The 18,028-nt window shown below is 33.7% G+C and overlaps 1 protein-coding gene across 2 annotated transcripts in view; it reads left to right on the top strand.

The window, feature by feature from the left end:
- The window catches only part of LOC126972626 (fibronectin type-III domain-containing protein 3A), an 88,818-nt gene that overhangs the window by 58,446 nt on the left and 12,344 nt on the right, over window positions 1-18,028 (top strand). Inside the window, exons 2-5 of one of the 2 annotated variants that reach the window (XM_050819475.1) lie at window positions 10,958-11,203; window positions 14,207-14,397; window positions 16,565-16,763; window positions 17,454-17,638. In XM_050819475.1, the coding sequence (XP_050675432.1) occupies window positions 11,038-11,203; window positions 14,207-14,397; window positions 16,565-16,763; window positions 17,454-17,638 (741 nt within the window). In that variant the 5' untranslated portion in view covers window positions 10,958-11,037. Of the gene's footprint in view, window positions 1-10,957; window positions 11,204-14,206; window positions 14,398-16,564; window positions 16,764-17,438; window positions 17,639-18,028 lie in introns of both variants that reach the window. The other variant, XM_050819474.1, reaches the window with a different exon arrangement.

Here is an 18,028-nt window from a genome sequence, read left to right as displayed (position 1 = left end):
TATTATTAAATTCAAATAATCTTTATTGCAAGTACTGCATTTAGTATTTCCTACTCGAGTTGGTAACCTTTTACCGAAGCGGTAGTAGTAACTAGATTTAACCGAAGCGGTAGTAGTATCTAGTATTTATTATAAATGACATCAAAAAGAATTCTAAAGGAATCAATCTTGAAAAAATAAATGCCTTTTATGCCTTTTACTATGATTCTACGGTCCTTGGTTGTTGGTTGTCAGAGTGAATACTTAGGTTATACTGTAAGTTTCTACCTACTTAAGTGTAAAAAAAATCAAAAATAAAAATACACAATTCACCAAAGTATACCAATTTTCCATAATATCATATCGGAACGCCCTGTAAAGTAATCTAGTAGCCGCGTGCTAGTCACTGACACCTACTTCGTGCCGTCTTGTGCGAACACGTAAGGGTGATTATAACTAAATATTAGAAATTTAGAAAATTTCAAAATGTTTATTTTTTTTTTTCACATTTATTAATATAATAACTATATAATAACTTTCCCAGCTTTAATCGAGGCTATCGTCAGGGAGATGTCCGGTTCAGTCAAACCTGAAACCTGCTCTTGTGTATAGCAAGCGAGAATAAAAAATATTTTACGCAGTATTTTGTAGATACCAAACTGTATATAAGTGGGCGTAATGTATCAAACATTATTTGCGAATATCAATCTATACGTGGACTTAAACTCAACAGTGAAAAGGTTGGTCGCCAAAATAGACTCCGCAGCTGAAAATATTCCTTGTACACATCTCAAAGAATTGGATCCGTCTTGTGTATTATTATAAGATTTCTAACATATTCGATATGAAATATGGTATTATCGAGATAATGTCAATAGGCCGTGAATATTAAAACTTATATAATACCATATTTCGAGTAGATAATATTATAACATCTTTTGATGTTATTAATAACTTTTAACAAGCTTCTACTTAACATGTAATGTAAGTTGTGTAACTTCATGTTAACTTGGGGCTTTATTAATTAATACGGCTATTAAATATCATAGTATCTAACGATAACATCATTATATATATTAACATGACATTTTATATTAATCATTTTTTTTATATTATAGTTCTGAATATATTAATATGGGTATTCTCGTATTGTTAGAGCCGCTCCTTACGTGTCCACTACGGAATGTCGGAGCTAGACTAATGACTGAACTTGCTGTAGGTACCTACCTACAGTTCAGTCGCTAGTGCGTAGTACATAATATAATACATACAGGGCATGTAACACTTACATCCTAAAAGTGGGGGATTACAATTTTATCATGATACTAAACAGCATTGAACATTTTGCAAAAACAGATTACTTATTTGTTTTTTGTTTTAAAAATAATTTTAATTTTTACTAAAAATACAATGCAGTCCGTTTTTCAATCACAGATATCTTAATACTTTATCAAGAGTCCCTAAAGTTTTAAAAAAACCGAACAGCAGAAATCTATTTCGCCGTAACAGCTGACTGACAGCATTAGAAAAGTTATACACATTGTATTACAATGCGGTTAAAAAGGTCTACAAAAAATCTTTGAATTCCCTTTTCCACAACAACAGAACTACCAATAGCTATGATTTAGTTATAGGGCTGTAAGGATACCATGAACCTAAGCCTGCCGTCACCTAAATTACAAATCCCGGACTAAAAAGTAAAAAACCCGGAAATTTGAGTAAAATACAGAATTTAAGCCGGACGCACGTGAAAAACAAAAAAAAACATCTTGTTATCATAAAACAATATTTATTTATGGAATACCAGCTGTACAGTGCGCGTTGCTACACTAACTAAAATAAATTTGAAGGAAAGACATAAAAAAAAGAAACTCAGAAACCTTGAGCATTTGATGCACAACACTTTGCTGAAGATCATCTCATGATCAAATGCATAGTTTACGATTCTATAAAGGACATACAGACAAACATTCATAATGCAAATGAAGCGCTTAATTAACTAATGTCAATAATATAATATCTTTTCTCTATCTGAGAGGTTTTATGGTTACAAGTATGTTACCAGTGTTAACAAAAATAATAATTTATGACACAAACATAAATTTAAAAAAACAAGGATATTTACACATCGCAACTATGGTATGGTATGCTTTGGTAATTTTGATAAGTTGGCTGAATCTTGGAGGTATACATTATTCACATTGTTTTCGAAATGTGTTACATACATTCTTTAATTTCAAAGATTTGTTAATTATTGACAAGAATTCGGTAAAGAACACAATAAAGAGAAGATGTCATGGGACAAGTTAAACGGAATTATCTTAACACTAATATACTATTTAAGAACCCCGGCCGGTCGCTCCGCGGACGTCCTACATACTGGGACAAACCCGGACGGATGGCAGCCCTGAACCAATGTAGCTATGTAATAATTTACTTATCTAACACGCGGTGGTTAAACGATGTTGTTGTTGCGTTGCTCCCAGTCATTATCGGCTAAGAAACTGAAAATAACGATTTTATCTCAAAGTAAACAAAACAACGTTAAACAACTCTATATAAGGTGCACTGTTGGCACTGATAAGCGTATCATAACATGTTGCATCGACACCGACTGTGTCGCTATAAAAACAATCCTTCTTTATAATAAATTCTAATATATAAAATTCTCGTGTCATGGTGTTAAACATTGAACTCCTCCGAAACGGCTTGACCGATTCTCATGAAATTTTGAATGCATATTGGGTAGGTCTGAGAATCGGACAACATCTATTTTTCATCCCCCTAAATGTTAAGTGTGGTCCACACGATTTTTTTTTTAATTTTTTTGACATTTTTTTTTTAAATTTGTTTGATTATGAGTCAGCAAAAAATACATACAACTTCAAATTTTCACCCATCTACGATCAACAGTTACTTTTGTATCGCGATTTTAATATCGGCAATACAACGTTTGCTGGGTCAGCTAGTATATTATAAAGAAGGCAAAACAGTTCAAATTACAAATTCAAATATTTTTATTCACAACATGAATATTTGATTCTTCTTCTATTTTGGTTCTTCAATATGTACGTTAGCTACTGCTATAATACTCTGACTGGTTACGAATTCGCTACCAAAATCGGTTACAGTAACAATAGATTCGCTTACCATTTCTTTCTTGCTGTATCTCTGTTATAGATGTTTTTTCTCTACGCTATCTATCTATACGCTATTATATGTATAGCCGAGTGGTTAGCGATCCTACCTACTAAGCTAGAGGTCCCGGGTTCGAATCCCGGTGAGTGCAAGCATTTATATGATGAATATGGATGTTTGTTTCCGAGTCATGGATGTTTAAATTTATTTATGTATGATTATATGTATGTTTATATGTATTTATGTATGATTATATGTATGTTTATATGAATTTATGTATGATTATATGTATGTTTATATGTATTTATGTATGATTATATGTATGTTTATATGAATTTATGTATGTTTAAGTAAGTAAATTGTATTAAATATATCGTTGTCTTGTAACCCATAACACAGGCTATATATGCTTAACTTGGGGCAAGATAATTTGTGTAAAAAGTGTGTCAATATTATTATTATTATGTTGTAGGTCTGTGGCCGCTAGACTATGAACAACTACTCAATAGAATATCGAGTTTTGACAGCTGTGATGTTAAAACATCAAGTGATGGGTCACCTCGTTGATGACAGACAGTAAAATCTGGCATCATTAATATACTAACAAAAAAAAATTGATGTGTTACAACCAAAGATTAAGGGCGCAACACAAGCGGCTCTGTTTGAAATGTAAATGAGTTCTGAGTTCTGTTACAAATGAGTCGCGACTCGACGGATTCTGATAAATACATTTGGTACTTGTAGTATACGTAGGTACATTTGGAATATCCCATGTACCTACTTATTGGATGATGGGACCTCACTTAGGTCGAATGAATAAATGCACTGGCATGATAAGAGAAAATAAATTAATACCGTGATATGTGATATCATTATTAGCGTTGATCCAAGGCTTGTAAAAGATCGCAAATATTATGTGCAAAAAATAAATATTTTCGTCGAGTACATTTAAATAAACTTATGACATCAATTTTATTTTTCTTGGAAAGTTATTAACAGTCATCCACGTTAAGACTTAGCTCCGTAATATTTTGAATATTGTACAACATTGATCATTCAAAATTGATCACGCGTTATCGAGCTGTCAGGTGTTCTATTCCAAGTGTATGCTAGCCTCCCAGATATTTGATTGTGCGTCATGATTGTTACAATATGTGTATGTGCGTCAGCAACAAGATTAGGCAGCCGATACTCACGTTTCAATTATCCACACACCGATACGAGAGTATCATAAAAACGTAGCCGCTAAATTGGCTCTGCTGGCGTGAAATCAATACAGCCGGATGCTATGTGAAAGTATTTCGTTGTTATTCTAATATTACATTTCTGTTTAATTCATGAATACTTCTTATGTTTATCTGCCAAAGACAAAGCATAGCCACGATTTTATTTTCTTTCTAAAGAGGTAAGGTGACGAAATTCGAGTTAACTAAAATAATAACAAAAATGTAACTTTTACGCAATATTTAATGGAAAACACAGTTACAATTACACGTATTTTAATCCTTTAAAAAGTGTTTTATTTGAAAAGAAGAATATTTCAATAATTTCTCAATATACTCAATAAAAAAGAAACGCCTCCGTTAGGATTTAGACAAGAAGTTGTCGATGTATGTAGGTGAGACCTCCATTTTGATTTAAAGTATAGCTAGAGGGGCTAATGATTAAGTTTATTTGGTAAGTTTGATTGTCGAATGGTCAGAGTTATTCATGTTGAAGCAGCAGAATTCCACCACCTGACATTATGTCAACGTGCGAAATCCCACACTCGTAATGAGGTGTGGTTCTAATATCGTGCGTTTTGCCAGAACTTTTTGCCTCGTCAAAGAATAAGAAATAGCACAAGAATAGAAGGCTCACTCCGCTAAATCAACTAAAGAAATAAGGACTTCCATAATAATAATAATCACTTTAAATTAGATTGTTTCAGCGTCTTTAGGAAGCTTAAAAAATTTAAATTTGGATCGCAATGACCTTTTCTAATGTTTTCTTTTTTTATGTTTCGCGATTTTTAAAGATCGGTCAGATCTGTTAAGTAGGTGATGAACAAAACTCGCGCGTGCGTCACTGTTCGCTCGTGAGGACTCGTAAGTCCCTACTGGATAGCCACGCTGGCGTAACCGCCGCGCGTACTTACGTTTTCGATATCCGGCCGATATGAGACAGGCCTGCCCTCGTAGATACAATTACCGGCTGCAATATTCTCAAACCGATACGACTCAGGGACATCCAACTTCAGAGCACACCCACCCTAAATCCAGAAACGCATCTTATGACCTCTAGTGTTGTGGATATTCATCGGCCGCGGCGGTATCTTCATCACTTGCCACATGAGCCTCTTGTCCGTTTGCCCCCTTTTGTATAATAAATGTTACCATCTGACCCGCATGGTCAATTGGTCCTTCTATAATCTATTCTATAAAAAATAATCAATTTGGCCTTTCTTTACAAATATTTTTAAAATTATTCCGTCAGGCTATTTAAATTATGAACTATCGATATTTTATCAAAAAAAAAAAAAAAGAAGAAACCCGCTGAGTTTCTTACGGCCATTATTTTCAGATCGGAGGCATTAATTTGCAAATGTGTTGTAGATTCTGACTTACAATTAGTGATTTCATATCCTATTTTGAATATAAACATTAGAATTTGAATTTAAATAAGGAAACGTTGTTATTTGGTGGAAATAGAGACTCATAGTTTTAATGTGATTGTGTGTTAATACCAGAGTTGTCATTATTGTAACAGCATGTTATCTGTTCTAGTAATCAGGTTTGGTGCGTTGACTGCTAAAGCAATACAGTTATCAATTTAAATGTGAGTCAGACAATTTAAGAGCACAATGGACCTATTTAAAAGTGATCTATTATTTTATTCTTTGTTTATTGTTTATATATGAAGTGTTAAGTGTTCATCCCATGGATATCCACAACACCAAAGGTTAGAGGTTCGTTGCCGATACAGTTATTTTATTCTTATGGTATCTATTGACACACTTTTTACACAAATTATCTGGCCCCAAGTTAAGCATATATAGCCTGTGTTATGGGTTACAAGACAATGATATATTTACAACAATACAACAAAATCATTTATTCCGCACTTTTCATCTGGGGGTACAAAAAGGTTGGAAAGCGACATGCAAATGCAGTTTTGACAGTAGTAACAGGCAATTTGTAAACTCGGTTTTTAAGCAATGTGTTGTATTCTTTTGAGTTCAGAGCTGTTTTGTGGACATGCATCGCCACTGTTATCAGGTACAGCTTCCGATATTTAATACAATATACTTACCTAAACATACATAAATTCATATAAACATACATAAATACATTTAAACATCCATGACTCGGAAACAAACAGCCATATTCATCATATAAATGCTTGCACTCACCGGGATTCGAACCCGTGACCTCTAATTAATCTATAATTCTAGAATATTCTTTATTAAAAACATTTATACCTAGACGCGGAGAAATAGGTACGACACGATATATGCTGACCCAGGCTTTTTTGTAGGACTATTTAAGATAAACATTTCCATCATACATTACATTATATACTATTCTTACAAACTTTCGCGTTTATAATATTAAGTAGGATTAAATATGTTTGAATAGAGTATATTCGCCTGTATGTACCATAATATTATAATCTAGTTTCCCATGAGCTGCTCGTGCCGGACGAGGTGGACACGGCTATTTACATAACAAGAGAACAGAATCCGGTGTTGACAACGGCCGGTCGTCACCTCTCGCACGCCACATCGCCGTTTATTCAATTAAATAATAATAATCTGATGATTGAGTGAGCGAGTACAATACGCATATCTTAGCGAACCCCAGCTACTTACGAAGATACCTTTGTACCCTTTGCAAGGCACGGCTTAAAAGTTAAACAGCTTAGACGAAGTATATTGACGGTATTTATCAGGCGAAAATAACAAGCTGTTTATTTATTAATACTATCCAAACAATATGTGCGATTAGGTGCATTAGGTGACGGTAAAATGTTTTAATATTATATTAGGTGTATAACACCTGTAATGTTCATCGTTTGCTCACAAGTGAAACAACTAATCTTACTATGTAGCACTATACCCGGACACGTCCACACGCAGCATGGTTAATGTCACTGTCGATGTCTTGACAGTGACAATGATAGTTAACACATACTCTATTAAGACTAGATGTCAGTACACTACAACACCAATATAACTAATGCAGTGTTTTGTTATGAGAAAAGTGACGAGACCATCGGACGATCACCTGATGGTTATTTATACTCTCTGCTGATTTTTTTTATGGAAGATAATTTTTTATGTATGAAAAACGGTGATAACTAGATTGAATGTTCGGTATTTAAAATCAATTCAGGCATTATCAAGACTAAATAAAAGCTTTTTGTGCTCTCAGCTCGTCCGTCAGCGTTAGCAGCCTCAACGCATGGTCGGATTGGGTACAGCCGGATCATCGGACGGTCCGGTGGACGCCTCGAACCGGTGGTCGTCGTTGTCGGTACGGATTCATAATGTTGTGCGATGGATAATATAGCATCAAATTTAGTCTGGCTGTAACAAATCCGATCATGTGTTTACGTTATAACTTGTTACAATATTTATAGCCGGATTATATATATTTTGGAATCATGTGTGTCCCTGCGAGTTTATAACGTATCATAAAGATACTTGATCGCTATTTCAATATAAATAGTTGGATGAAGATCCGCTATAACCACACACATACATTATCCGCTCATCGTTTTATTCCAAGTCGTGACACATCTTGACAGCAAACCATTTTAAAACCCAAGTTATTGACACGATCCTCGATGGTCAGGAGGCGGATATTACGAGTAGTTTAACGAATTAGTTATATATTTTATATGTTTAGGTGGCTGGTGGTAAATCTTGGAAATAATCCTTCGATCCCAAAAATATATGTAAAATTTTCGACTTGAGGGTGTTTAATTATTTTATTATTTAGGCACTCCGACAGAATACATATTGATACATTTACAAAACATAAAATTAACATTATTTACGATTCTTATTATATGTATTTTCGTCAGTCTGTTCACCTAATGAAGTATCGCAACATCTGTACCCAAAATTTTACTTACCTGAATGTATTGACATCTGTCGAAATAAGAGAACAAGATGTTTTTAATGCTTTGAAATGTTTAAAGGAAAGCAAAAGTGCTGGTCCTGATGGTATTCCTTCTATATTTACATTCCAACTCATTACAGTCTTTTACGTTCCCCACCGTTTGGAAACAAGCAAATGTAGTTCCTATACATAAAAAAGGAGACAAAGAGAATGTTATAAATTACCGACCAATCTCTATATTAAGTCACTTTTCTAAAATATTTGAAAAATTAGTATACCCAGTACTAAACAATCATTTTCTGACTATCTTATCCGATTCCCAGCATGGTTTTACTTCAAATAAATCAACTACAAGCAACCTTTTAACATTCATAACAGATCTTACTGAAAACGTTGACAAAAAGCTACAAATTGACACGATCTACACCGAGTTCAGTAGTGCTTTCAACAAAGTATGCCATAATATTTAATTACAAAAATAAGAACGTTATTGAATCACTGGAAACTTACAAAAATGGCTCGGTTTATATTTATGCAATAGGACCCATCGTGTAACCACATTAGAGTTTACATCCGAAACTTTCCCCAACATCTGGCGTTCCTCAGGGATCTCATCTAGGTGCTATTTTATTTCTTGCTTTTATAAACGATATATCAGATTATATTAAAAATAGTAACCATTTAATATTTGCTGACGACTTAAAAATATATCGAACAATAAAATCGCCTTCTGATGCTTCACTTCTTCAGTCCGATTTGGATTCTATAAACAGATGGTGTCTCATAAACAACATGAACCTTAATGCAAAGAAATGTTTATCAATACAATTTACATGAAATAAAAAGAAAATTATTCCCTTTACATACAGCATATCGAATATACCACTAGAAAACTGTCAAGTAGTGAATGATTTAGGAGCTCTACTGGACAAAAACTTAAGCTTTATTGAACATATCGATAAAATTGCTACCAAGTCATGGCAACTCCCAGGATTTTTGAAGCGGACGTGTAAAGATTTTGTTAATACAAAGTCAATAATCGTCCTTTATAACGCTTTCATTCGCAGTAAATTAGAATACACATCTGTTACTTGGAACCTCCAATACAAGGTACACACAAATAGACTTGAACCTTACCCGATTTTTGGCTTTTAAGGATCGCAGTTGTCCATACCGTGCTGCCTACGATTCAAGGCTCAAACATTTTAAACTCCAGTCACTCGAAAGTCGACGAAACATAATAGATGTCATAACATTACACTAAATTATTAATGGTAATTTAAAATGTCGAAACCTTTTATGAAATATTAATCTATATATTCCGCACATCATTCCTAGACAACCCATTCATAACTCCTTCTATCTATCACACAGTAGAACGAAACTAGGATTAAATTTGCCCCTCAACAGAATGAAACATACATATAACAAACTGCAAGCTAATAATAGCACTATCGATATCTTCCGATATAATAAAGGGTCCAAGTTTATAAGTGAACTAAAAAAACTGATGTCATAAACTAGCTTAATGTTTTTTTTTATATTTAATTTTCAATATTTTTGTTTTTACTAACGTGTTGTTGTTTTTGTTTTGTGAATGCTGTATACACTTTAATAGATGTTACACTTCGTACCATTGTCATAAGTTATGAATAATTAGAATTAGTTCTTTAAAATATTTAATAGTTTATAATTTGACTAGTTATAAATGCTTAGTGTAAGATCAATAGTATATCATAATAATAAATAAATAAATTATGTACTCTGTATTATCTACTTATATCAGAATTACACATCATTGACCAATATTAATTAAAATAAGGTTATAAAGGATAGTTCTATAACTGAAGCTTGCTATCAGCACAATACAGTACTTTTACTCACAAGACTGACTGTAATTCTGTCAGTCTGTTACATTGTTACGGCTTACTTACAAACCAATTAGTGTTCATATTTTAATGATCCGATTTAAGTTTATTGAAATACTAGGAACAATAGGGGCTACTCTCAGGAAATTGATAATTAATAAGCTACTAAAAATTAAGTAAGCTTTGAATATTTAAAAAAAAAGGCTTATATAAGTATAGATAAGCATGTATAAGTGAAGGATTTTATGTGTGTATACGTGTATGTGTATCTAAATTTAATATAAGTATTTTATAACCCATATATATATAGTACCCATACGTATTTTATAACCTATGTTTATGTATGTATGTGTTATCACAACATATATCTTTAAATGAGCAATTCTTGTATATATATATATAATTGGAATCTCGGAATCGGCTCCAACAATTTTCATAAAATTTAGTATATAGGGGGTTTCGGGGGCGATAAATCGATCTAGCTTTCTTTTCTTTAGGTTTCAAAAAAAATGTAGTTTTATCCGTTTTAATGAGAAACAGCTACAATAACTTTAGAATACAAAGGTAAATTTCGACACTATATGCGAGACTATAGTAGCTAAGCTAAGCAGAAGACCCGGTTCGAATCCAGATGTCCTATTAGTTTTTTTTTTTTAAATTCAAGTTTGTACATTCTTAAAAATCCGAGCAAGGCAGGAAGAGCAAGTTGTCCGGATATTTATTATTATAAAATATGTGATTTAAGTGCATTTGTGTGTTAGAACACAAAATAAGTAAGATATAGATAATAATCATAGTAATAATTAAGTAAAACTTGACCGGCACGTGTTTGTTACTCCCAATAAAATTATAAAATGATTGTTCCAGATTGACGAAGGTGCGGCACTCGAACGAGCGCCACGGATGAGTCGCGCAGGGCGGCTTGCAATGAGCTTCTAAGAGGAGAGATGGTGGGAGTGGGTGTCGCGGAGGGTGCTGCGGCTGCCGCGGCGGCGGCGCCCGACGCGTACTACGGCGAGTACTACGGGCCCGAGTACTACGGGCCGCCCGACATGGGTCTCCCGCAGCAGCATGCGCAGCACGCGCACATGTGCACCGTGCACGCGGACTACGGTGAGTACGATTATATTCTCTTTGGCCACTCATTCAAATAAAATCAAAATCACTTTATTCCTGTAGGTCCACGAAATGACACTTATGTCAATGTCAAAGGTTTTCTTATTTTTACATTTACCACCACTTTGAAAAAGTGCCATAAAACTCATTGCCACCGTGTTAATTCAACATTTCCAACATTTTACAAATCATTTCAATTACAATATATGCAAAGTGAGAGGCAACTTACGCGAATAAATAAAAACACAAAAGTTTTTGAGTACATACATCGTACATGCAGCACACACACACACACACATATACACAAAGCGTAAATAAATAAAAAAAAACATTCGTACATTATATTAGCTATTATTATATAGGTATATAATAACTTTAATTTAAAAAAAAAACAAATGAAGCAGAATTCTCAGTAACAGGATCATTAGTCCACCACAAGTAGCGCCCGTTCAGGAGCATGACGCATAGACCAGCCATCACCTCCCTCAACCATATCTTGGAACGGAACGACCCGCTCCAACATTAAGCGGGCATTACGAAGCCTGTCACAAAAACTCAACCAAATAAGAATAAATAATTGTGCCAGAATAACATAACTGCTTCTTTGTTAAGGTTTCATCTCTTATTACCATAATTTACCTACTGAGAACTTCAACAATGATGTATTTATGTTCGTTATATTCCTAACATAATTATATAAATCCAGTGTCCTGATATTTGTTTCCAGTGAACTCCTAAACTAATAAACGGATTTTAATGGGGATTACTTCATGGAGTGCACTTTAGTCCAACTTGAGAGATAGGATAGTTTTTATTTCGATTTTGGCCCCATGATATTTTTTTTCCAGTATTTGTTTTGTATGGACATATTTTCTATGAGAGAATTTACTGAGGTACGGTTTGATAGTTCTGGTTTGAAACAATTTCATTATAACAACAAAGAGCATATTATACGAAATAATTCTTGATGTTATGAAATATTATTCAGAAATTCATTAAAAACAGTATTTTATTTATTATGTACAGAACAACGTCTGTCGGATCAGCTAGTACTCTATACATTTGTGTTATGTGACGAAACTTCAACTGGCGGTAAACATGGCACTTGTTGATTGTTGAACGAGCCAGCTCCTGAAGATTTCTAAAAGTATTTGCTGATATCGGTAATAACCGTGTTCCTGTCGAAGAATCAAAGAAAGATTTATCTCATTTCCTCCGAATGTTTGGAATTTCGTGTAATCGAAAGACGAGCTCATCAGCAAAGTAATCCTGAACATCATTGCAAACCACATCAATAACAAATGATTAAGGCCGCTATCCCGAGAAACCACCAAAATAGCGCATAATTGAAACCATTTCTTAACGGCTTTTAATTTTACGAAAAATAATTATATGTCTAAAGAGTATGAGAAGAAATTTTACATACACATCTTTAATAGAAATTGCGAAAAAAATCACCAAAGTACCCCTAGCTTTCACAGTTCGAACTATGCTAAGCATTCTATGTAGATAAAATATGTGTGAAAAAATATTTACTTAAATAATAATATAAAATACTATTTAACAAGACATAGTTTTGTTATTTTTCCAAAGAAAATTGTATTATGTTTGTACTAAATAAAAAATGATTCTATTATGAATAAAACTATGACATTCTTGTGCGAGAGAGGTAACCTAGCTCCACTCGATTCCTCAAGGCCGTTGGCTCGGTCCCCAGTCTTAGCGAGCCATTTTGGTGGCTAAAAAGAATGATGTGAATGACTTAAGGCGAAGAGTAAACAGAAAACACGCAAACATGGTGTTTTTAGACAAGTTTTGTGGTGAAAGTATAGCATTTCGAGCTATGAACACTACTTTATCCTGTTACACATATCCTTAAGTCTTATTTGTCGGTTGCTAATGCTTGCTGTTGGTTATAGTTAACACTGCCGAGCCTTTTTGAACTACCACTTTTCTTTGAAGTTAAACAAGTTTTTTGGCATGGCGTGACTCATTTTTTTGGTACTTCTCTCAGAAAAGTTATTCTTATAGCTTGTACTTTTTTGTGTAGGTTCATTTATTCAGATTAGTAGTGAATAACGAGGATTGTGAGCATATAAACTGTTTTCCACGTAAAAATTTTGAAAATATTGGCTTTGTTACATAGATAGCGGGCCGGCAGCCGTGAACTCATATCGCTCAAAGTCGCTGGCTAGTGTCGCCTTAAGGCTTTTCCCGAATTCCCGAACTGAGTATGTCCTCGCAATTTTTTAATCAGAATGTAGTTTCATGTCACTAAAATCGATGACATGGTATCTAATAACAGGTCACATTCGGTCATAGATTCGTTTTCCTTTTCTATCTTGCTGTATCTCCGTTAGAGATGTTGTTCTCTCTCGCTCGCATTGTTTGTCTATAGTCTATACACTAGTATATTGTGATTCAATGATAGTTCGTAATAGTAGATATACCACAACTCCAGACAGAACGGGCACTGTCAAGAACAAAGCATGCGACTGTCACTTAGAGTATAGCGCCGTCGTGTTCTTCAATTCGCCTAAAAGTATACAAACGTAATTCAGAGTCAGGGATGCGGAACGTCTGTGTTGCCCTTAAATAGTGATGATTTAATTACAATCAAACAAACCAATCCTATGAACGTTTAAAATTATAATTAATTGATTTTAATAAAATGTGTGCGAAGTTCTAAAATTACCTTACCGATAGACATAATTTAAAAGGTTATGGTATTCTTACCAAGTGCAAATTTTTTCTTAAGTCAGCAAGTCAATATCGAACATAATTATGTTGCCCTCTACCAAAGTTCTAGTTCCCTCTGAAGTTTGCGAACCCTTTATGTTCCCGTAGATACATGTCGCATTGGCCCCTCACAGATGATATTTTTGTTGGTGCGCTGCGCAACTCTTCGCAGAACGTCAGAACGAACTACACCGATAACCTATCCACTAATAGTGCTCTGCTGTTTGTGCTTTTATCACAAATCAAAAAATTACTTTCCAGGTGGCATGCCTGTAGTAACTTCAGCAACCATGATGCCGCAACTAATGCCACCCGTGTTAGATGAAGGGATGCGGCATTATTTGGTTGCGCATCCTCATCCTCAGCACGCTCATCATGCGCCGCATCACCAGGCTCATCACCAGCCGACCCATCACCAGCCACCGCCTCATCACCAGCCGCCACTTCCATATGTAAGTTTTGTAGTTTTAATACATCAAACTGAAGGAATATCACACATTATAATTAAAATGCTTGCACGGACCCGGACCCGGATATCTTATGCAGGTCCGTTCCAAATCATAGATGTTTTATATATTTATAAATACAATTTAAATTTTAAAATATATCCTCTCCAGTTTTCATCTTTAAAATATTCATTGAATTCTGTTGGACCTGATGCCTGCCATGATCTGGATATCTGGTGTTCCTCTACAATGTTATTTTCAACGAACTTTCTTTTACATACTACCAAGCTGTGGAATGAGCTTCCGACGCGGTAATTTCAGAACGATAAGGCATGGGTACTATCTGGTGTTGCAAGAACACGTGGGCGGCGGTGATCACTTATCACCATTTGTTTTCCTCTTACATAAACAAAATTTAAAGAAATACGGCATAGTTTATTTAGTTTTCATCATCTATATAAGTAAAATTATAAGAGTTTTCATTTGTACATCACGTAAAAACTACTGATATATAGATTTCAATAAAGTCTTCTAAGTTATTCCTTACACCCATGGCCTTACATTCTACGTGCACTACGTGGCTACATCATCAGTCATGTGTGCACGCGGACGAAGTCGCGGGTATCAGCTATCTATTATAATTAAGTACTACTACAACAACATTGGCTTAAAAAACTGGTGTCCAAAGCTGTTCATACAAAAAAGGCAACCATGAACCAAAAAGTAGCTGATGATATTATTGTTAACTTGGTTTTTTATTTAAATTAAAAAATAGTATGACTGTAAGAATATTTTAATTCCCGGAATGTTCTTACTTCTTGGTTTGGGATGCGATAATCTTCCAAGAAGTGTTTTTTAAATGTATTATTCAATAGGTACCTACAGCTCACACAGCACCATTTGTGCAAACAGTTCGTTTAAACTTTAAAGTTACCTAACCTATATTGTTATCAAAACTACTTCTACTACCTATTATATATTCTATACGAAAAGCATAATATTATGATTGTGTTTCTGTGGCAGTGGCGAGTATGATATTTTCCTGTGTAATAAACGCGAAGTAATGTTATTCCAAATTTAAAGTCTTTATCTTACCTTTGTCACTACAGAATTACATGACAGGAGAATTAATTTTAAATTTGGTATTAACTCAAATATGTATACTGTCTAAAAGTACCTATATACTCTGTGTATGAAATGTATTTGTATGTAATGAAACTCAACCAATGAAAGTGAACATTGCTTTGTTTGCTGCGTGTTTTGATAAGGTGGCTATCTGACATTGGTCGCATTAAACTTGCTTATGAATTATGATTGCTTGACGGTTGTTGATATTTGATAACGTATTGTATGAGTTGGCGCTACGTGGCTCTCACGCCTGCGGCTAGACATGACAGCCACATAAAATATTTAATGTATGGAAAATAAATAAATACTAAGAAGTCGTTATGGATATGGATAACGCTAATAATCTGAAAAAAGACACAGAGAATAAAAAGGTTTGTTTAGATTTTATGGATGAAACATGCATTTTTCTATATGGACTAGGTACTTTTAAGGAGTACTTTTTTATATTTTGTGTTATTTAATGTTTCATATATTCTTTTGGGATTAAAATATTTGTCGTTGTCTTGTTACTGAATTTGTTTACAAATCAAATTGTTTACATTATTTTATCATCATAATAAGGGAGTAGATATACTAAAATCTTTGGGTCGTGGATCACTGCTATAGAACTACTCTTGAAATATTACTTATTTTTTTGCTACAAATATCTTACTACATCCATAATATCTTTTAATTATTATTCATTCACCTATGCTGTTAATATTAACAATACAGTTTCAGCTCAACCTCTTAATAAATTCCTGACAACAATGAGAAAATGCACCTTTAAAATTACTTTTTAAACAATAAATACTTTATTGTTTAAAAAGTTTTTAACTCCTCGTATTGTGTTCAACCCCAATGCCAAATAAAATCTATTTACACTATAATATTATATTTTCAGTATCATCATAAGTTAATTCATTACTTAAAATAAAATAAAAAAAATTTAATGTACACAATATTATGATATTATAAACTAAGATTGTTTACACTATTATGTGATTGAGTGATTTTTGATAATTCTATTGTGATCAGTATTAAATCTTCAATTTGATTGTTACAGGGTCCAACAAATGGGGCAGCGGGTCCCCAACATTACTATGGGCCGGGGTACTCTGCACACTTTCACCATGTTCCTCCGCACCACATGCAGCACTCACCACCACCTCCTGTATATCAAAAAGATGAACGAACTCAGAGGAGGTACTCCAAGCTGAAGCAAAAGCTGGAGCGAAAACAAAATAACAGGAATAATGGAACAGGTTTGGGAATATTGCATTAATCAAGATGCATCTTTTTATTATTATCTACTTATCATTAGACTCCTAAGTTATTAAGATAAACATGTAAAACAATGATTTAGTTGATAATTGATATAATATTAATATAATATTGACACACTTTTACACAAATTATCTTGTCCTAAACTAGGCATAGTCTGTAATATACAATATATTTAATTTGATATAGTTACTTAAACATACATAAATATTTATAAACATTCATGACACAGAAATAAACATCCATATTAATGTTTGCACCTACCGGGATTCAAACCATTGGGCTATATGGGTTGTTAAAATGTCATGCAGGAACTTGTTTCTATAATTATAGAGTTTTGTGCAAATATTTAAATTGTATCAAAAATTCGGCTTTGAAAATAATCATGTTTGATCTGTGATAAATTTCATGATACTGGTTTCTGATTGGTGTTCCGTGTTGTAATGGTTAGGTAGAATGTAGATGTTTACTCTAAAGTATCTACCTAATATATTTAAGTAAATAGGTTACTTATGAGGTAAACCCAAATTAAAAATAGTTACTTCATAATACATATGTCTTATATTCTTGTCTACTCTTTGCAAGCCTTGAAGTAATGCAATGTGGAGACATTAACAACATAAACAGACAATAATTGAACTGTAACTTTATTTTAGCGGATATCAATTCAGGTGCCAGTACACCGTCACTATCCCCACGAAAGGAATTAAATGGCCGGGGTGGAGGAAGTGGTGGAGCATCATCGGGCACATGGTCAGAGGGTGAAGGTTCTTCAGCCGGTGCATCAGTACAGGGAGATGATGAAAATGATACTCAAGCACTACTAGATTTGTTATCTGGTACACGGACACCACAGGTGAGTTCTTAAAACACAGTTTTAATTAATGAAGTCTAGTTTGTTGTCTTTAAAGCAGTTTTTTTTATTGTGTATTATGAACCCTCATTTCTAATATTGATATGACCAACCTTCATATTATATTGTTTTTATTCATCATTATCATCATCATTTCACCCAGAAGACGGTTGTCTGCTCGTCCTTTTCCCTAAATCCCAATAAAAAGTCCATATATTTCAAATGGTAAAAATTTGTGTTATAGACTAGATTGTATTAACTACATTATATAATGATAATTGATTGGAATAAAATTTGAGGTGTTGTGATTTAATATATTGGAAGTTTTACTTCATTTGGCATGTTAAGGAAAAATAATCAGAATTAATTTTTAACTAGATTTTAAAAGTTTAA

Source organism: Leptidea sinapis, chromosome 27 (assembly GCF_905404315.1).
Source record: "Leptidea sinapis chromosome 27, ilLepSina1.1, whole genome shotgun sequence".
NCBI classification, from domain to species: domain Eukaryota; kingdom Metazoa; phylum Arthropoda; class Insecta; order Lepidoptera; family Pieridae; genus Leptidea; species Leptidea sinapis.
Note: the sequence above shows the minus strand (reverse complement) of the source record. Positions and strands in the feature narration are given on the sequence as shown.